Genomic DNA, 21,951 nt, shown 5'->3' with positions numbered 1-21,951 from the left:
AGAGATTCCTGGCTCCTCTTGGAGTGGGGAAGCTCTCATATGCCTGCAGTAATACAAAGTGAAGCTCCAGTGTAGCCATGGAACTGAGATTCCCATGCCGGGCCATGCATTCCTCCTCAACAGTGGTTCATCGTGGCAAATTGAGTTCCTTCGGAAGTGAGCTTTTTCTATGCACTCTGATCCACCAGACATGTTTGCATTATTCCCTCTTTATTGCTTGGAAACCTGGTCCCTGGAAGACTCAACAGTCAAACACATGCCCTTTATTCGATTTATAAAAATAAACCACAAAGGTACAATAAATACACCACTGTACCTAAATAATTTAGAAACCATATACATTGGTTAAAATCTTTACAGTGATTAATAATGCAATACTCAAAATAGGCCAATTAAGAATTCATTGTAAGGCTCAGTTTGACACACATTTAAAAAGCCGGCCACAGCAAAACAAATATACAAGTTGGTAATTGTAGAAACATAAGGGCTCGTCTAACATGAGTAAAATTTAAATTGTTTAAGAGTGGAGCTATGAATTTAGCCCTCAGGTGAGTGTAAAATCTACAACAGAACATCAAGTGTAAAGTATCTTGTGTCGAGATTCAGTCACACGAGCAATGTGCCAAGCGGCCAACCCTTATGCCAACCATTCGAAACAATAAGTAAAAAAGCGTAACATGCTTAACCTGAATTTACTACTGCAAACCATGATCAGATAGGGCTCCAAAGGGTGAGTGGTCTTTACAAGGGCATGTGCGCGAACAGTAGATTTCAGTAATTGCTCGGACTCCCTCAGAGCTTTCCTAGAAGCATACAAGGTAAATTCAGCCACTTAAGCTCTGCCCTAGAAATACTTTCGAGCTTATAAAATATACCAGGTCGTCTGAAGTCACAAAACGTCTTTCTGACATAAATTGACTATTTAATCCGATGTGCCCCATCCAACTTCTAATAATCCATGACGATAACGTTATTAAGCGATGGGCCCCTCTGCAGCCAAGCCTCTAGCCATGTAAGTAGGGAACGAAGGCCGAACATGCCGAAAAAGTAATCTACTTTGAGTTCCTCATGGGCTATGTATGAACGGGTGGACTGAAGGAGAGCTAATAAACGTCTGCAAAAAGAGTTCTCTATTGTTTGCAAAATAGATGTGTCCTTAAAGCCCCCGATGTCACTGCCATAGGCTGCTGCAGAAAGGCACTTAGTTGGTAGATTTTAAGCATAGTAGGGAGTTGCTTGGTGCAGACGCTGGTGGCATAGTCCTATACAGTCTAGACCGACCTTGACAGCGAAAGCTTTTTAATGGCTAAAGCAGGAGACCAAGAACCCTTCTGATAGAAGTGGTCACCTGAATACAGAAACACAGCCACTCTTGATTTAAATGCACACAATGAATTGTCGATTAAAAATGTAGTGGATTTAGGGCCTGTCACCATTATGTGGGACTTCACAGAATGTATTGACAAATCCAAAAAGGCCATGAACTCTTCAAAAGATCACAATAAGTACTTCAAACCAATAGCTGTGCAGGCTAATAAAACTGCATCAACATAGAGGGGTGTCGGGATAGGCCTCCCCAACTAGTGTAGGCAGAGCTCTGCTGTAAACCTGGAGCTAGTGTATGCTTGCCTCTTGATGTTCACACACATGCTGTAACATTGAGGCCTTGTCTAATTCCAAGCAAGTTCTGATGTTATCCTATTTGAAATTAGTTATTGCCATGCCCACTTCAGGGAAAAAACATATCCAGACTCCTTTGTCTCTGCAGGTAAGTAGACCATAAAAGTGGTGAAAACTAAAACTGACACAAAATCACACTGGTTTTCAAACACTTCCAGGGAGCAGTGTATTTTCCCTTTCCCAAGTTCAACAAGCATTTGCAATGCAATAGGTCTCGCATTTGCAAAAGTTTCAGCTATTGTCATTGTTCATGACAATGCCTTTTTTTATCTATTTTATAAAACAAACACATAAATAAAATGGCATGATCATTTACAATGCCAATAGCTAGTGTTGCATTATTATTAGCAATACCAACTGCTCACACTTTTATAATGTGAGACCTATTGCATTGCAAATGCTTGTTACGGTTGGTTTCTCCGATATTACCCACTGCATTGGCTTCAGCAAGCACAAATGCATGCAGTCGCCCAGACCTTGAAAAACACCTATACAGTGTGTCTCTTTACAAGTTCAAAACTGCTTTATTTGCAAATGTGGCCACTTTTTTTTAGGTATCTGATTAGGTAATGTGGTCACTTTAATTTTGGTGCCCGTGACGATTTTATGTCTTAGCCTGACTCTAGTAACTACAGAAGAATAATGAAAGCTTAAAAAGTATGTTTTTTTTAAAACAGTGACTGATCGTGGCTTCTGAATTCATTGTTGCTGTTCCCAGCTACTCATTAAAAAGGGGTGCAGCCAAACATGTATACCATTTACCTGTAACCATGGCAACAACAGCCAAGTTGGGCTGATACCCTGTAAGGAAAAGCGTTCTTACCTGTCTGTAAAATTTAATAAAATATTGACTGACTGACTTTGAAATAAAAAAAAGAAAAATGCTTTCTGTACATGACTTTGCATTTTTGGCCCACTTTGGAGAGTAAGGGTTGTAATCTTGTGTTGCCAGCGAATAAAAGCTGGCTTCAGTGACGTTTCCGGGCCTGTTGGCATGTCTTAATCAGACATGTCCGCGACCTATGAATTTATTGCATTTTCGAGGAATCTTTGCACGTAACATATTCGTCGCGAACATAATGTCCCCTTGTTGCTTACTTGCTTCCCACAAAGTACGGGGCTGGCCGGTTGACCTATGGTTCTTTAAACTATCCAACCGACCCAAGTGTCAGACGTGAGTTCCGCTTGCAACAGACAAAATCGTGTGACTCTGGTTTATCTACCACGTCAGTTGCACGCTATTGGGGGTTAGCTTTGTAATAGCCTCACTTTTATTTGGCAGTCTACCCGAGACTTGCGTCAGCCTGAAGACGCGTACTTAAAAAATGCCCTTCATTCGAAAACTAAGTTTACATTCATATAAGACCCTGTTTAGCAGAATCGGGTCCCACGCTACGAAGGGATTTACTATTCATTTTGAAGATGACATCCTTGTCAGGCTAAGTCCGGTTTCGTACATGTGTCTGTATTGTTTGCATTCTCCAAGAAGAGTTATTTATTTCCGTAGGATTCCCTGGGGTTGCTGACATCAGAGAGAAAGAGAATGAAATATATAAAGACACTTATGGACGTAGTTTTTGCCTCCCTGACGTAGGATGCATTTCATTGCTGTTTTACTGAGCATTAAACAAACAAGACAAGCCCGGCGGAGCGTGGCACGTGCGCGCTTGGGGGTGAGGGAGCGCATACCAGGTGGGGGAGTGGACCCTTTGAAGTGCGATGCCAAACGGATTGCATGGCGGCACGATGTGCGTGATTGTGCGCGTGCTAGCCATGCAATCCGCTTTTTGGGAGCACTTTTAAAACCCCCTTACAATAGTCTCGCTTTGCAATCGCTTACGCGATAGCAAGGCGAGACCTAAAAACTAGCTTTGCTTTGACACGGGAAAGGACTTACAAGATGGCAGAATGAGAACTGATGCCTTATTCACAAACCTTTGCCAAATTAGGAGTAAAGCGTCACGATTTTGAAGTGTTTGGATTTGGATGGGTACTCCAGTCCTGTAGCATCTGCAATCACTACAGGGATCAGTGTGACTGAATAGCATTCACTGGAGACTTTGCAGGGGATAGCATGGGTATCTCGGTTTGTTTAATTGTTTACATTAAAAATTCTGGTTTTGAAATGTCACCTTGTTTATTCTCGGAAAGGTCCCTTTATGTTACAAAAGCTTTGGTATACGGAGTCTAGTGACCGAATCAGCATCCGGAACAATTAGGCTATGTTCACATTGATCTCGAAGACAGCCTTGTAGACTGGGTCAGGGATTCGCTTATAACCTGGATCTGGGTGGTTGAGGATGTACAACCTTACAGGTCTACATATCCACAATTGAAACTGAAAAGGTGCCCTATAAGAGACACCTTTACCCTGTCCTTTATTGGCAAGGTAAAGCGGGGCAAACTGCCAATACAACACGGATTGGGTATCATAGGCTAAATACTTTAGTGTTAGTGCTTTGACTAAGGAGTATAAGGTGAACCATAGTCCAAGATGTGTTTTGTTGAACACTGTGGCCACAGCCATGGTCTACGCACCTTGCACACCTTCATTGGTGTAGATAACACCATGATAAACTTCCATTCTGGTTATGTTTTAAAAATGTTATGTATATTGGTGTAGTGAATTAGAGGTTGTAAGAACAAGAGATTATGAAGAGATATTGGGAACGAGTGTGTAGAACAATAATTGAATGTTCTACTTTTATTTACAGAAAATTGTTCCCTCTCGGAAATTAATCCAGAGTAGACGATATCCAGGCACTGTTCGGCCTGATGAAATAAGGTAATATACTCCAAATAGGGGTTAAGACCAGACAACGAGGGACCAACACCCTGACGAAAGCCAGAACGACCTACCTGGGCGTGAATAATTGGCAGAAACATGTTGGTATCTGCAGCAGGCATATAGGGATCTTTAGCTCCCCTGAACATCCCTACCTTTGAGTTCTTAATCCTACCAAAGGGCCTCAGGAATAAAGGAGAACAATGGTTTCCTCTTAGGTAGTTTTAACTGTATATGTCTGCACTTCTTTGGTCCCTTCTGAGGGGGACACTTTTTTCCCTCTACAGATATATTTTCTTTGTATGTTCTGTGAATTTCTGTTTATTCCTTCACATTTTCTTTACCCTCGCCACTAATCTTCTTATATACAAAAAAAACTGCGCTCCGTCCAGTTTGTTGGTCTGCACCTGGACGTCAGATGCGGCCCTATGATGAAGTATGACACTGGAAAGTGTGTGAGGGCAGTATTAAGACACCTGTTGTCTTTCTTGTTGTACATCATCCTCTTCTAATTGTCGTATAGTGTTGAGGACAGCATATAGTCCCACACTTCTAAGTCTCTATCTTTAGAACTATTGGTTTATTTGACTGTAGCACTTCTCTGTTTAGTGAGTTTTCATGCTAGTATCTCTCCCAGTAAGGGAATATAATTTGTGTTTCCATTTATAGGTTTGGCCCAGGGAAAAGCAAAGCAACCTTCGTTTAAAGAAAGCAAATGTGTCTTGGAATGAAAATGAAACCATAGTCTCTGCGCCAGGGTGAAATAGAACTATTAGGTTTTACAACTTCAAAGCTCATGTTTTTCAGAAAATTCCCTGCTATGCGACCAGGGAGGTAGACACTCCTCTGGTGACTCGTGCAGAGGTTGGAAAGTTTCTATACCTAACTTTTCAGGGAAAACAAGCAGAACATTTGAGCAGGTATGCATCCATACTGTCGCTATGCCCAAGATTATACATGCGGTTTTGTGAGGGGTATGAAGATCAAAAGTGAAATACTGTCTCGCTGTCCTAGAGGTACAACTTTCTCAATTAATCGTAACCTTCCAAAAATTGCATTTTACAGTTCAGCTGATTTTTCACATTGCTTACTTGTCATTCTTTGTGAACCAGAAAATACTGTCAAGAACAATACGTTTTTTGAAAAACAGTGACTGTTTGGAAGAGTTGCTCCATACGTGGCAATATGTTGAGTGCAAATTTTAATCCAAATTACTCCACACAATTTTAAAACAATAAAAATTTAAAAATCAAGTACCCACTGCGAGTGACTTTTTGACACCTCGATTTACTGTTACAGGTCCTTTGGTTCCTAGTCTTTTAACTAAGTTCGAAACTCTTAGAGGTTGGGTCACATCATCTAAAATCTCCTCTGTTATCTTTGCAAAGTACATTGCCCTTTTCGTGCCACAATTGGAAGATCCCTTCACTGGGTGCAACATAAAAATCCTTCCAAAGGGTAACCTCATCACCCATATGTATATAGTGTATAAGCTTGAACTTCCCACGTGAGAGAGGCAGGCTGTCATTTTGACAGCTTTTTCTTAGTCCAATATTTAATACACAAAATCAACCAACTTCTAATGCCTCAAAGAAGCCGTGTAACCTACTCTATCATATGGCTAGCAGGAATGAAAGACTCCACTATAATCCAATCCGTATCCAGAAACATTATCATATGTGACATCTCTCTAATAACAGTCGCAGACATTACTTCGTGTCTTAAGGGAGGTAAAAATGACTCTTAAAAATTGCAGTAAATGACGTGCAGTTAAGCATCTGTTTTCTCAGGATTTTCTCTTGAGTATGACATTACCTCCATGCATCAGAGATTTGCTGTCTAAGTAGACTTTCCGGATATTAATTTTTTTTAAAAATACTTATGGGGAAAGCATCCCCAGCATCTGACCTTTTGAGAGAACACAATTACGCCTGTGTCCCCTGAAAGCAGTGCTTAGGGTTTTATGGCCTTGATCATGATTACGATCCTTTCTTTGCATTAGGGTGGTAATGGCTGCTCGACTGGTTTATAGGAGTTCCCTCCCTTTGTAACTTGAGACCTTCATTTTGATTTTGAATGCCCTATCCAGGCTGGCGTTGTCAGTGAATGGTTACGTTCTAATGTGTGCCATTCTAGGTGACAGACTAACCGTCCACTAACATTTAAGGTCTTAATTTGAAGATTTGCTAATGCGAAATGACATTTCTTTCCTCTGTCCAGTGCATGGTCCTTCCTTGTCTGCACTGGTATCCACAAAATGTGTTTACCTATGTAAGGATGGGAGTAGATGTTTCCCCTCAGCTACCCATAGAGACACTGGATCCCTCGATTAATGGGTATGGACAAGTGAGTCTATCAGTCTTTCGAGACCTGGGCACACAGACCAACAAGCTTTGCTTGCTAGCATGTTCTCCCCATGAGTAGGAAGTGCATCATTACATGGAGAGATGGTCTTGTAGGGAAAAAGGTCAAATGTGACATTCAGCTGCTTAGTGTGTGTTGATGAAATGGAGATTGTCTCTCTATACAATTCTGAAACTTGAACCAAATCTAATAATGGCCTCCATTATGTAAACTTGTGGCCTGGTCCCCCATCCTTGACTACAACCATTTAGCTTGGCCCCTCATTCTTGAGCCAGTACTTGTGGACATCCAAAGCATATCCTTCCAATTCTAAGCTCCTACAAAAAGATTACAATTTCCTTGCACAATTGTTTTTTGCATACCATTCTAAATGCACTTGATTATGTATTTGGTATCTTTTAGTGTCTAATGCTTGTAGAAATTTGAACAATTATTGCCTTTCGGGTGTAGTTTGTTATTATATGGCCAGTGTCTTTCAAACGTTCATTCTGATTGTTCTAGCCCGGGAAACAATGGAATGGGCCTTCTGAATACTTGCTGCTGAAATGCATACGTTTCACTTGTTTTAGACCTTTGAAAAACAAGTGGTTATTTAAATTTTAATTCTTTAATCTGAGCGTTGTCTATGAACTGCTTTGTCTGCTAGAAAAGTCAGGTGACATATGGTTGAGTAATACCTTGTTAGATGTATTTAACTAAGAAGCCGCTTTGACAATCTGATGCACAGTAATTACTTCAGCAGTGGGGCAAGTTGATGGGGGGGGTGTTTTAGATTCCTTACGGAGTAGCATTTTTTCAGTATTACATAAGTATCTCGCACTACTTTATCGGCTTAGTGTCTGTTTTTCTGTGACTACTAAATCAGTTGAAAAGGGGGTGACTGTCACCTGGTGACTTTTTGCCCAATTAAAGCGTGTTAAGCATAAACCTAATATTGCAGAGCCCTGGAAAGCCAGACAGCTAGGGGCTAGGTCAAGTGAATGTTAGGCCGAGCTTGGCATTTGGCTAATTATGCCTGGTAATGTTTGTACCTTTTAGATGTGCCATCCTGTTCGGGTTCTAGATTTCCTTTTGGGTGGATCCTGTTTTGAGAGATTTTGATTTTCTTAACAGTATTTGGATGTGAAAGTCTAAGGACTGAAGCAGTGATGTGGGTGTTTGAGAACTAAAAAGTACTAAAACTACATTTGCCAAAAAAGGTAACTAAAAACATTCCAGACCAAAGAGAAAAGTTATCATTTGGCATAGAATACCCTAGGTGATTATTATGCAGATTAAGTGAACACGTAATTCCTAGTTCTAGACTGTATTGATGTTTTTTAAAGCCTCATCCCTTTTCATTTTAAAAGAAATTGTGGAAAATGGCATCTGCTGATTTTTCTTAGACATAGTGAGAGCTAGAATGTTCTTGGAGATTTAAGCGAGTGTGGATTTGGAGTGAGATACTGGAGAAGTGCGAGGTAGTGGGGTGGTAGAGAGTTGAGAGATCTCTTGCATCTGAAGGAGAACTAGGAGTTTATGATTCACCTTAGAGTACCCTGGACTGATATCTTTAGCACAGTTCAAGGAGTCTGTCATACATTGCTTCGTGCCTTCAGTTTAATGACTGTTACAAATGTAATTGTCTGTGAATTGCTTTCAGGGCCCCAATAATTTGTAAAAATTTAAATGGGAATATGAGTTTGAGGATCCCCCACTTTTCTTCCGAACTTCGGTCCTAAAAATGATCGGGGTTTAACATCATGATGTGCTGTAGACCTTGTGCCATTGCATTGACTTTAAAGGTGCTGGAACACATGCAAATTAAGAGATTTTGAGCTTCTTTGAAACTTCAGTGAGCAGAGATCATTGCATAACGTTGCTGCAGTAAATAGTAGTGTTTGCCTTTTTGACTTCTACTTGCCATCTGGGGGCCTTTCAATCTTAGTAGAACCTTCTGAATGTTATCATATGGAAAGTGGTCAAAACTGTTTTCTACAGATTCCTGCTGTCATTGGGCCAATTGTTTGCACTCTTTCAAGACTCCAGGTTTCCCAGTCCCACATATATAAATAGTCCACCCTTGACTGATGGATGTCCAGCAATTGTTTTTTGCGTGGTGGAGATGGTAATAATTATTTTAATGTGGGGGGGGGGAGATCTGCAACTTTATAGAGTTTTGCTTCAACAAAAATTGTTTGTAGTAGAGCACCCTCTTAACTACATTGTTCCAAGAAGGAGTGGAGGCAAGATTGAAATGGAGGAACATTGGCACAGAAAAGATTCTGCTCAAATTACAGGAAAACCGCCAATGTCACCATATTAGCCGTTTGTGTGCTGCTAGGTGGTGCCTCGGCAGCCTTGCACAGCCCCGGATGTGATGGAGCGGAGTCTAATGTGGGCGCCTGCGTGCTCAAGTCATTTTCAGTCCTTTGCTCAACTGGAGTTCTACTCTCACCTTTTGTTGACCTTCCAACTGCTGCACTGCAGTGTTTCAGACAGTGTGCTTGGGAAGATGTCTTCCCCAAAAATGACTCCGGTCTGGCTCTATAGCTGATCCCAATGTGTTCCAGAATTCTTTGGTCCATCGTCTACCCCCCACAGCAGACTAAGGACATTGGCGAGGCCAATGCAGCTGATTTTCTTGATGCTGCTGGCTCCCTATGCAGCACCCCATGCAACCGCAGGGACCTCCAGTTGGACATCTGCTGGTGTGCCCTTCCCAGATTTAGACTTCTCCCTTGAGACCAGTTTCTATGCCCATACTGACTCCAGTCCAATAACTCCACCACTGTTTTTATTTTCTTGTGCCTGCCTGTTCCTTTCACCGCTGCTGCCCCTTCTGCCCCTCTCCCCCAGAATGCCCCCCTGAAATTTCCCCGCTCCCGCCTCCCAGCCTCTCCTCCCTCCCCCCCCCCCCCCCCTACTTAATGGCGGCTGCTGCGCGGTCACGCCACAGGTAAGCCCGTCTGTGCCCATCCCTGACCACGACCAGTGCCAGGAACCCTGGACCTCCCACTACCCATCACTACGACACCACCACCCTCCTCGCACTCAACCCTGGAAGACTTGGAGAATGCCAACAGGCCTCGTGGAACATGACCCATGGCCAGTTCTCCTGCCTCCACTGCTGCCAGACCCTCACCGCCACCCCTGCCTCTAACACCGCCGACGTCTGCATCATAACACCCTAAAATGCATCTTCCTCAGCATACGCTCCGTACACAAACACGCCATGGAACTCCCTCCCCTCCCTTCCTCCCTCCCTTCCTCCCTTCCTCCCTTCCTCCCTCCCTCCTCCCTTCCTCCCTCCCTCCCTCCTCCCTCGCTTCCTTCTCCTTCCTCCTCCCTTCCTCCTTCCTCCTCCCTTCTCTCTCTCCTCCCTTCTCCTCCCTCCTCCCTTCTCCTCCCTCCTCCCTCCTCCCTCCCCCCTGCCCCCTCCCCCCTCCTCCCTCCTCCTCCCTCCCTCCCTCCCTCCCTCCTCCTTCTCCCTCCCTCCTCCCTTCTCCCTCCCTCCTCCCTTCCTTCTCCTTCCTCCTCCCTTCCTCCTTCCTCCTCCCTTCTCTCGCTCCTCCCTTCTCATTCCTGCTCCTCCCTTCTCTCGCTCCTCCCTTCCCATTCCTCCTCCTCCCTTCTCTCGCGCCTCCCTTCTCCCTCCTCCTCCTCCCTTCTCCCTCCTCCTCCTCCCTTCTCCCTCCTCCTCCTCCCTTCTCTCTCTCCTCCCTTCTCTCTCTTCTCCTCCCTTCTCTCTCTTCTCCTCCTTCACAGAGACCTGGACCAACGCATCCTCCGCCCCGACATCCGCACCACCATCCCAGATGGATACAAGATCCTGAGGAAAGACCGCCCCACCCACCCAGGAGGGGGCCTCGCCATCGCCCACAAGAACACCCTCGACACCTCCAGAGAAACCTTCTCCTCTGCCGAACACCTGCACTTCCAGATCCAGACCACACTCCTCCGAGGGACCCTTGTCTACAGACCCCCCAGCCCCCAAATACCCTTCGCCACCAGCATCACCGACTTCATCGCACCCCACGCCATCGCCTCAACAAATTTCATACTCATTGGAGACCTGAACTTCCACCTCGACAACCCTAGTGATCCCAACTCCACTATCCTTCGTGACAACCTCACCAGCATTGGACTTAAACAACTTGTCAACACACTGACCCACAGAGCAGGACACACCCTCAACCCCATCTTCGCAGCAGGAAACCGCGTCCAATTCAGCCACACAGCGCAGTCGCCATGGACCGACCACCACGGCATACACTTTGCCATCAACAAACCCAAACCAGCCCCACGCCCACAAGAAGGAACTGGAGCAAGGTTACCGACCTAGCAACTTAACTCTACCCTCTCCCGAGACAACAACGCCTGGGCACCTGACGCAGCCAGAGAACTCCACTCCTGGATCTCTAACTGCGCAGACGAGCTCGCCCCGCTACGCAACCCTGACAGACAACGCCCCAGGAAAGCCACCTGGTTCACCACTACTCTCCAAGAAGCCAGACGCACCTGCAGACTCCTGGAGAAGAACTGGAGAAACACCAAAACAACCGAAAACCACACCACCTACAAGGACGCCATGATTGACTACCACAACCAGATCAGAGCCACCAAGAGGAACTTCATCCACAACAAAATCCTGGCCAACTCCAAGGAACTTTTCAGTGTCGTTCAAGAATTCACCAACCCACGCAGCAAAGCCACAGACATCACCCCGTCCCAAGACCTCTGCGACAAGCTTGGAACCTATTTCCACCTCGAGATCAAAAACCTCTACGACAACTTCATCGACCATCCACGAGGCGCCACAGACTGCCCCCCAGAAACACCAGCAAGACCACCATCTCCAACTGGACACCAATCACGGCCGAAGACACTGCCTCGACCATGAAAAGCATCCACTCAGGGGAGGGGGGGGCCCACCGACCCACTGACCCCCTCACATCTACCACAGAGCCGCAGCCGCCCTCGCACCCGAACTACAACGCACCATCAACACAACCTTCAAAACAGGCACCTTCCCAGATGACTGGAAGCGTGCAGAACTTAGATCCTTGCTGAAGGAGCCCACAGCTGACCCCACCGACCTCAGAACTAACCCCACCGACCTCAAGAACTATCGGCCCATCTCGCTCCTCCCCTTCTCAGCCAAAGTTGCAGAGAAAACAGTCCACAGGAAACTGACATGATTCATTGAAGAGAACGCCATCCTCTACCCATCCCAATCAGGATTCCGAAGCAACCAGACAGCCCTATTCGCCGCCACAGACGACATCCTCATCCTCCTGGACCAAGGCCACTCCGCAGCCCTCATCCTAGTCGACCTATCAGCGGCCTTCGACATAGTCTTCCACCGCACACTAGTCACCAGACTACATGACGCAGGCATACAAGGAACAGCCCTGGACTGAATCCGATCATTCCTCACCGGAAGAAGCCAAAGGATCCGACTCCCACCCTTACTCTCTGACCCCACGAAAATCACTTGCGGTGTCCCACAGGGTTCATCCCTGAGCCCCATCCTCAACATCTACATGGCCCTCCTCGCAGCCATTGTCCGACAACACGGCCTCAACATTGTATCCTACGCCGACGACACCCAGCTCATCCTCTCCCTCACCAAAGACCCCACCACTGCCAAACTCAACTTCCAGCACGGAATGCAAGACGTTGCAGTCTGGATGACCAACAGTTGCCTGAAGCTCAATGTCGAAGACAGAAGTCCTAGTCCCCACCCCTTCTGCATGGAACAGCACCTGGTGGGCGGACGCCCTCGGAAGGCCACCTACCCCCTCAGACCATGCCAAGAACCTCGACATCTTACTCTACTCACCACTCACCATGCACCGACAGGTCAACGCCATCACCCAGCTGCTTCAACACCCTCCGCATCCTCCGCAAGACCTTCAAGTGGCTCACCCCTGAGTCAAGGAAGACCGTTACCCACGCATTCATCACCAGCCGACTGGACTATGGAAGCGCACTCTACTCCGGCATCAACAAGTCCCTACTCCTCAAACTCCAGACAATACAGAACACCGCCGCCAGACTCGTCCTCGGCATCCCCAGACACGAACACATCCGCCAACACCTACAAAGTCTCCACTGGCTCCCCGTGGAGAAAAGCGTCACTTTCAAAATGCCTACACAACAACTGACCCAAATACCTCAACGACCGAATCAACTTCCACGTACCCAAAAGAAACCTACCATCTTCCAACCTCTCACGGCCCTTCAGGAAGACCCTCTAGACCTGGCTCTTCGGCTAAACAGATCTGCGAACTCCCCCACCCCCCCCCTCCCCCCTCAGCACCTTGAGACCCTCACGGGTGAGTAGCGCGCTTACAATTCCCTGATTGACTGATTGATTGGTTCCACAGTGCACCCTGGTCCCCTTCTTACTAGGCAAAACCAAAGGGGATGATGGACGGAGTGTTGAACATTGCAAGCACTCACCCCCAGTCAACTAATCTGGGTTTAATCCATCATTCTTTAGCTCACTCTGCCGCCCCAGTTCAGACATGACCATATGCAAATCAGTCTGACCCTGTGCCTCATGGGAACAGTCCAGCCCGAACTTGCAATGTTCAACTCTCAGTCCATCATCCCTTTGTTCGCCCTAAGTTGGCAGGGTATGCCCAGACGTGGGTCCCTTGCTCACTTTGCCACTGGATTCAAGATAACCTGGCTGATGAGGGTTATGAACCCGAAACCGGTCCCAGGATGCTTGTTTCCGGTCCAGGAAAGACATGGCTTGGCAGTTCGGGCTGGACTGTTCCCATGAGGCACAGGGTCAGACTGATTTGCATATGGCCATGTCTGAACTGGGGTGGCGGAGTTCTGAGGAAGGTGTGGACAGACTGGGCCCAAGTCATCCTGAAAACCTAGACTAGGCAAGTAGTGTGTGGTACCCAGATTTCTTGGGCCTAGCATTGGCCCTCCAGTCTGGCTACCTCGTCAGGAGGACTTACTGTCTTAGCAATAAGGGAGGGTCCTGCACCTGAATCTAAGCATCCTGCGTCTCCATGATTGGAGATTGAGCAGTGCCTGCGGAGTTGTTTTGAATTGCCACCTGAGTTAGTGAATGTGATCTCTGCCAGCATTTTAAATGAGCAGGTACTTTCCGGTACAGAGTACCTGCACTTATTTGATTTGTAAGTGAGAGTACCTGCACTTCACAGCACTGCTGCAATACAATTAATGGTAGAGTACCAGCACGTCTCGGGAGCAAACAGGTCATCTAAAGAATAAGTACCTGCACTTGTTTATTTCCATTTAAAGCTCTGACCTTTGGAGCTAGAAGTCCTTATACAAAATCCATTTCTGCTGAACATTGGGATTTGAGATACGTTTATGGCCTGTGAGGGATCCATCTTCTTGGTTTTGAAATGTGATGTGGCTGTGAAATTGATGTATTAATGATCTGTAGCTGCAACCATTCTTTGGCAGAACTTAGTTTACAGTTAAGTAAATTGTTATATGCATTAAGTGTCAGAGTTGAGATTGCCCAGGTTCTTGTGGAAGAGTGTTTGGAGCAAAAAATATGATGCTTTAGTGTTTTGTAAGAATGTTTATTTGCTACCTCAGTCTCTATAGAGTCTCAATGTATTGACATGAAAATGTTTTGAATACTAACTTAGTTGTGGTTTTTTGTGTGTTTTGCAGATAATTGGATTAAAGCCTGAAGGGAATCCCTATATTAATTGCACAACCAAGGTGGGTACAAAGTCTGTTGGTAATATTAAGTTGCCCTTTTATTTTCCATTTTCAAATATCATTTGTACAAGACTGATCCAAATCTATGCAAGGCCAGTTCTATGAAAGGCTTTTCTACTCAATCATTGAAAGTGAGGGGGAGAATGAAAGTGAAAGCAGGAATGTGTGTACACGCAAGTTGGTTCGTATTTTTATGGAGGCATTCACGTCCGGGAAAGAAGTTAAGCTAACTTATTTAATATTACTTATCCTTGAATACCATATTTTTGTTTCTGGCACACTTTATTACTACAGCATTCAAATTCAATCAAACAGCAATGCCCGTTTATAGGTTTAATCTGTAAAAGAATACCTTCTCGACAAGTCATGTATTCATAGCTCTTACTTCCCTTTAAATCCCTTCCTAGCTTGCCTATATTGTGCTTCCCCTGTTAGTATTGTCTATTTCCTGATTGAAGCACTGTGAAATGATTTGATGTCACCCTCGCCATTTTCTAGGTTGCACAAGAATGGGTAGTTTTGCTTTGTTTGAATTTGCAAAGATCCAGAGCCTACAATATTGATGGACCTCGTAGATTTACAAATGTTACTTGCTGATACTTTGGTTGTTGTCTATTCTGTCCTATTGTGTGTGTTTTTGGGGGGAATCCTAAAACTGTTACTTTTCACAACTTCACCTTTCTACTGCATTAAGCAGCAAGTGATTATCTGGCTTTTCTTGCTAGCTTTCTTCAATAGTTCAGGTTGTGAGCGACCCCTTTGAAGACCTTTGCAAGAAAGCCCCCTGGTATTCGGAGAAGGCAAATACTGGGTCTGCATTTTAGAACTTGTGCCTTTTCTACTTGGCTTTGTATCTTCGCAGGGGGCTAAGTGGGGCGGGAGCGGAGCATCCAAACTAGTTGGCCTTCTTAACATTTAGCACCTTTAAAACATGTTCAAGATGCTCAACTGGGAGTTCAACAGGTGTGTACTAAAGACTTTCCAGCTGTTGGTTTCGGTAGTTGAATCTTTTGCCAGTGGGATGGGTAAAGCTCACTTTCTGCACTGTGAAATGTCTTTTGGCAAATGGGTTACTTTCGTTTAGTCCTCACTGGAGTTTGGAAACGTATGGGCCTGTTAATTCCATTATTAGGTCTGAATTTGAAACTGAAGTGACAAAATATAAGCTGGAACAACCAAAGGTTAGGGGAAAAAAGTAGATCGTCTGAAAACACGAAAGTATGCAAAACATTTAAAATAGATAACAGGCTTTGGATCGTTTGTCTTTAAAACAGTGGTCTGGAACAAGGAACATGATGGTTGAGGATTTCGAGATTCAGATTTGACTTCATTATGAGGCCTCAGATTTAAGATGTCTCTTGGAACTGTCCAACACTGGAAAAGAGCATTGGTGATGCTTTATTGATAATGTATTGGCAAGACAGGCTTTATGGAGATAGGGCCTTGTCACTGTTGAAATCAGTGATAACCGGCTACAGTAAAGGTTTGGGATGTGACTAAGCTTAATTCTGGCCACACTAGCTTTCCTTTGCCCTGAGATTTGGGGGCCATGATTTACAACCAGGATTGGACTTGGATGCTTTAGGACGCTCGAAAGAAATTTGGTGCATAAAAATAAGGGGCATGTTTTTGAGGGGTCAGATCAAGCCCTTTCAACACATCAAGCAAGACTTTGTCCTGGGGGAGCAGAGTTTTCGCTACACATAAATCTGACATTAGCTCTTATGTTCCTCAGACCAGGAGCAATCAGGGAATTGACACCTTATGATAGACTGTGGCAGAAAGTGCTGCAGTCATCTTGGGAATGGCAGAATCTATAAAATCTTATTTTCAGGGAATGAGTTAAACAGTGTTCTCAGTGTGCATAGCACGAAGAGTTTAATGTCCTAATGGATACTCTGTGGAAAAAGGCTCTCGAACGCAAGTTAGGGAGCTTGACCTTATAACCTGATAACGGTTTGACTCCAACATTAATTGCTGCTTACATGTACTTCACAACTGCATATCTCAAGGCCATTGACGGTGAGAGAACCAGAGACTTGTTGGCAAGAGTGTGGAAATAGGGGTGCAGTGGAAGTGTCGCATGGTGTGAGATTGCTAGAGGCTGATATTAAGTAAACTTCACAACTCCGTGCTCTTCAAAAATCTGCTAATGTTCTTTTGGGGTAAATCCCAGGAATACACTGAGGCCAATGTTTCTATTAGCAATGGAATCTTGGGCAGATTGGAGTTCTTCTATAGAGATTTTAAAATACTTGTAAGGACATTGCTTGTTTTACTTGATCACCCCAGGTTTGTTGACCTTTTACTGTTGCTTTTTTGACTCTGAAAGTGCACAGAGGTCTGCTAAACATACTTCAGTGCCAGTGCTCATACCCTTAAAAGGTATACGTCTGATTGCTTCCCCCACAATTAGTATACGTTCACTTACTTACAAATCCCTAGTAACTGGTACCAAGGGCAAGTTAAAGTGTCTGTAGGAAATGATTGTGAGTGTAACCCCCTCCTTGTTTAGGATTAAATATGCACGAGGAGATCTCCGTTCCTTTTCAAAGAGCGTTGTTTTTATTGTTCTTTTTTTACACTTGTTTTCCTAGTGTTATGTGAAGTTCAGTACAGGTATAGTGTCCTTGTTTTTCAAGGTATTATTAACAGTAAATTGCTAAAGCTGCACCAGCCGACACGTGTTTCACCCATAGGGTTCAATTAGACCTGGGCTTTCTCAAGGCTTTTTTAAACATTACTACAGCACTGTCTAGGTGTCCATCATGTTTGCTTATTTTCCTGTTCCTTAGTTGTCATCCCTGGAAGAGTGCATCATCTACAGCAAGAACTCCTGACCATGCTCTCCCTAATGTTGCATCCCATACAGTCTTCTAATTATTTTAAATACAGGCCAATGGTATTGAGGTTACTGTTTAGATGTTTATTGCTTGTAGAAACCATTGCTTGCATAAGAGTTATGCAGTTTAGGTGAAACCTGAGTTTTTCAATATATATATTTTTTTAGGGATGGGCGGGGTGGCCTTGAGTCCAAAAAAATGTTGGGAACTGCTGGATCACATTTGTTATTGTATGTCAAAAACTACTACTGTGTAGCATCTTTATTTTTGTTTGTGGTTGTGCGGTCTGTTACGTCAGTAAGTTTGAGCCGTTTTTTTAATTATTTTTTTTTCATTGCAGAGTGAGAATCGCGCAAGCTTGCAGTATTTCCCTGAACATGGAAGAATAGATTTGATGTACTTCCCTTACTTTGGAAAGAAATCTCACGTAAGTGTTTCTGTGGGTACTAAAGAGCTATACGTATAGGAAAGCATTGGCAAAGACTGTCTTTGTTGGCTAGTCATTCGTTTGCGAATGCTGATTTTTGTTTGTCATGGTTTTTGGTAAACTTTATTGCTGAGGATTCTGCTGGCCCCTCATCATATATATATATATATATATATATATATATATATATATATATATATATATATATATATCATCATCACAGAAAAAGCCATAGGTTTCAGGGATGTTCTAGTTAGCTGGCCATTTCACTCGTACAAAACCATAGAAATTCCTCCGTTATAGTTAGTTTTGCTAACTATAACTCGCATGCCCGCAATGCACTGCTGATGATGTCACATATTACATCATTCATGACATGGTCAGTGACATCACTGATGACCTCTCAAATGACATCATCCAGTGAATGTGGTTTAGTTTGAAATTTAAATATGTATTATATATATATACCAATCTGTATTGAAGATTGAGTGCATATATAACTGTCTGGATGGAGGATTTAGTAGCTGTCTGACTGTTTAAGTGAGTAATTAAGTGTCTCACTTAATACATGGATTAGTAACTAAACTATGTGAATGTGTGCATCACTGTCTGTTGTATAACACGCTGCATCAGTTGGTCACTAACTACATGAGTGTGTATATTAGTTATTGATTAGTTGGGTGAGTATTTGTATGGGACAATGAGTTTGTGTGTGGTTGGATGGGGTGTGTGTAACTATGCATAGATGTGTGAATGGTTGATTGACTAGGTGTATAAGTTTGAGTGCATGTGGAAACAGTTGTTTGGGTGACTGTATTTATTTGTGTTGGTGAGCGAATATATGTTTTAGTTGTACATCTTCAACAAAGTAAAAAATAAAAGGCATTGTATGTGAGTTGGTGTATATAAATAAGTATGTGTAAGAGTCAGTGATTGTGAGAGTAACTATATGAACAAGTGTATAATTGTAATGGTGACTTTTTAACATATTAACTATGAGTTACTATGTGTTTGAATAAATGAGGTGGTGTTGGATAATTGTGTGAGTGAGTAAATGTAAGTGTGATTATTTTTTTCATGTGTAGGATGACTGCATAACCGACTAAGATGACTGCTGATGTGTCAATGTCTATATATGTGTATAAGTGCATTTGATAGTGTTCTATTAATTAGTGACTGCATGTATAAATGATTCTGTTGTTGAATGGGGAGTTGAGTGTGTAGACTTAGGAATCAGTGAGTGGGTATGTAGTAACTGGTATTGGTGTGTCAATGGTTTCAAATATGGTACTCTGTATTTTACAGTGAGTGATGAAAGGTTATACTAGTGTGATGTGTATCAGATTTTCACGTGGATGATGTCATCCATGATGTCATTTGAGATGTCATCAGTGATGTCACTGACCATGTCATGAATGATGCAATATGTGACCTTATCAGCAGTGCATTGCGGGCGCACAAGTTATAGTTAGCACAACTAACTATAACGGAGGAATTTCTATGGTTTTGTACGAGTGAAATGGCCAGCTAAGCATAACGTCTCTGAAACCTATGGTTTTTTTCAGTGAATTTCAAAGGTTTTTTTTAAATGCTCATTTTTAAGTGTGATAGTAGTTACACCTATTTTTTTGTACTGATTTTCTACAGTTTTTTAACTGTTTACTTATAAATATTTTATTCATGAAATAACATATATTCTGGAAATTGCAAAAAAAAGAAAAATAAATTCAAACGGAAATATTATTTTTTGGGGTTTTTTTTTTGTTTTTTCCGTTTTGTATTTTAAAATATTTATAGAATTTTCTTTAAAAAAAAAAAGTTTCCAAGTCGCACACTCAAAGCGTACACATCACGGTGGGTGCGAGGATTCTAGCCACCATTTTAGAAAAGTCGTGCAGGATCCGCGTACGGTGTGCAACGGCTGCGTGTTTTTCAGTTACATCATATACATTTATTATTACGTGATGTGCGTGAATGGTATGCGACCAGTCCACGACTCCTGCGCATTCGCGACACATGCGCTTTACGGTACGAGATGCTTGCGCGGTGGCGGGTCCCGGGTGACGTCATATACGTGCTGGGGCGCGCTGGAAGCGCGACTCCCGCAAAAAAAATTGTATGTTTCAAAATGATATGTGTCTTTAATATACATATTAGGGCAAGAGATTATCTAAGATATTCATAAAAATTATATATTTGTACTTATAATAAACTGATATTATTTTAAATATATTTTCGCAAAGTCGGGTGCGTGCATCGTGAGCGCAGAGAACCAGGTCAGCAGAGCTGCTCTAGAGCCTAAGAAGCAGGTCAGCAGAGCTGCTCTAGAACCAGAGACCCAGGTCAGCAGAGCTGCTCTAGAGCCAGAGAAACCAGGTCAGCAGATCTGCTTTAGAGGGAGAGAGCCAGGTCAGCAGAACTGCTCTAGAGCCAGGTAAGCAGAGCTGCTGTAGAGCCAGAGAAAACGGGTCAGCAGAGCTGCTCTAGAGGGAGTGAGCCAGGTCAGCAGAGCTGCTCTAGAGCCAGAGAACTGGGTCAGCAGAGCTGTTTTAGAGCCAGAGAACCATGTTAGCAGAGCTGTTGTACAGCCAGAGAACCAGATCAGCAGAGATGCTCTGTAGCCTAAGAACTAGGTCAGCAGAGCTGCTCTAGAGCCAGAGCACCAGGGCAGCAGACCTGCTGTAGAGCCAGAGAAACCAGGTCAGCAGAGCTGCTCTAGCTGGTACTGACTCTCTCTCTACTACTCACTCTCTGCTACTCTCTCTCTCTGCTACTCTCTCTCTCTGCTACTCTCTCTCTCTGCTACTCTCTCTCTCTGCTACTCTCTCTCTCTGCTACTCTCTCTCTCTGCTACTCTCTCTCTCTGCTACTCTCTCTCTCTGCTACTCTCTCTCTGCTACTCTCTCTTTCTGCTACTCTCTCTCTCTGCTACTCTCTCTCTCTGCTACTCTCCCTCTCTGCTACTCTCCCTCTCTGCTACTCTCTCTCTCTGCTACTCTCTCTCTCTGCTACTCTCTCTCTCTGCTACTCTCTCTCTCTGCTACTCTCTCTCTCTGCTACTCTCCCTCTCTGCTACTCTCCCTCTCTGCTACTCTCCCTCTCTGCTACTCTCCCTCTCTGCTACTCTCCCTCTCTGCTACTCTCCCTCTCTGCTACTCTCCCTCTCTGCTACTCTCCCTCTCTGCGCCACTCCCTCTCTGCGCCACTCCCTCTCTGCGCCACTCCCTCTCTGCGCCACTCCCTCTCTGCGCCACTCCCTCTCTGCGCCACTCCCTCTCTGCGCCACTCCCTCTCTGCGCCACTCCCTCTCTGCGCCACTCCCTCTCTGCGCCACTCTCATATGCATTTATATATATATATACGTGTGTGTGTGTGTGTGTGTGTGTGTGTGTGTGTATATGTATATGTGTATATATATATATATATATATATATATATATATATATATATTCACTGAAAAAACCATAGGTTTCACACATGTTATAGTTAGCGGAAATTTTACTGATAAAAAACCAATGAAATTCCCCCGTTATAGTTAGTGCAGGCAACTATAACTCACGCGACCGCAATCCTCTGCTGATGCTAATACTGTATTTAGACACTTATTTGCCCATGTCTTCTTCCATACATTTTTAGCTATACATATATTACAAATATTTTTTTTTCATAAAGACACATATGTCATCAGCAGAAGATTGCGGTCGCGTGAGTTATAGTTGCCTACACTAACTATAACGGGGGAATTTCATTGGTTTTTTATCAGTAAAATTTCCGCTAACTATAACATGTGTGAAACCTATGGTTTTTTCAGTGAATTTGTACGGTTTTTTAAATGCTAAGTTACTTTACGTCATCCGTGGCGTGCGCGCCCACTTAACACAGTTCGTTCCGTGCGCGCACGGTGCCCACGTTACGCGCACCGCGCGCCCACTTTACGCAGTTAGTGCCATGCACGCACGGTGCCCACGTTACGCTAGATGGGCCATGTACGCACGATGCGCTTCGCGCACCGTGCGCACATGGAGGACATATGATGCACTTCGTTTTGAAAGGTAATATTTTAATTTTTCGTAATTTTTATAAGCCATGCACAAATGGTGCCCTTCGGGCACCATTTGCACACGGGGTGGACAGTGTGGATAATG

The 21,951-nt window shown here is 44.0% G+C and overlaps 1 protein-coding gene across 1 annotated transcript in view; it reads left to right on the top strand.

Annotated features, from left to right (window-relative positions):
* Positions 1 to 21,951, top strand: part of ATP1B3 (ATPase Na+/K+ transporting subunit beta 3) — a 279,921-nt gene that overhangs the window by 218,921 nt on the left and 39,049 nt on the right. The window contains exons 5-6 of the mRNA XM_085633644.1: positions 14,486 to 14,536; positions 17,720 to 17,806. Of these exons, the coding sequence (XP_085489770.1) occupies positions 14,486 to 14,536; positions 17,720 to 17,806 (138 nt within the window). The remainder of the gene's footprint in view (positions 1 to 14,485; positions 14,537 to 17,719; positions 17,807 to 21,951) is intronic.

Source organism: Triturus cristatus, chromosome 11 (genome assembly GCF_964204655.1).
Source record: "Triturus cristatus chromosome 11, aTriCri1.1, whole genome shotgun sequence".
NCBI classification, from domain to species: Eukaryota; Metazoa; Chordata; class Amphibia; order Caudata; family Salamandridae; genus Triturus; species Triturus cristatus.
This window is presented reverse-complemented; position numbering and strand designations above follow the sequence as displayed.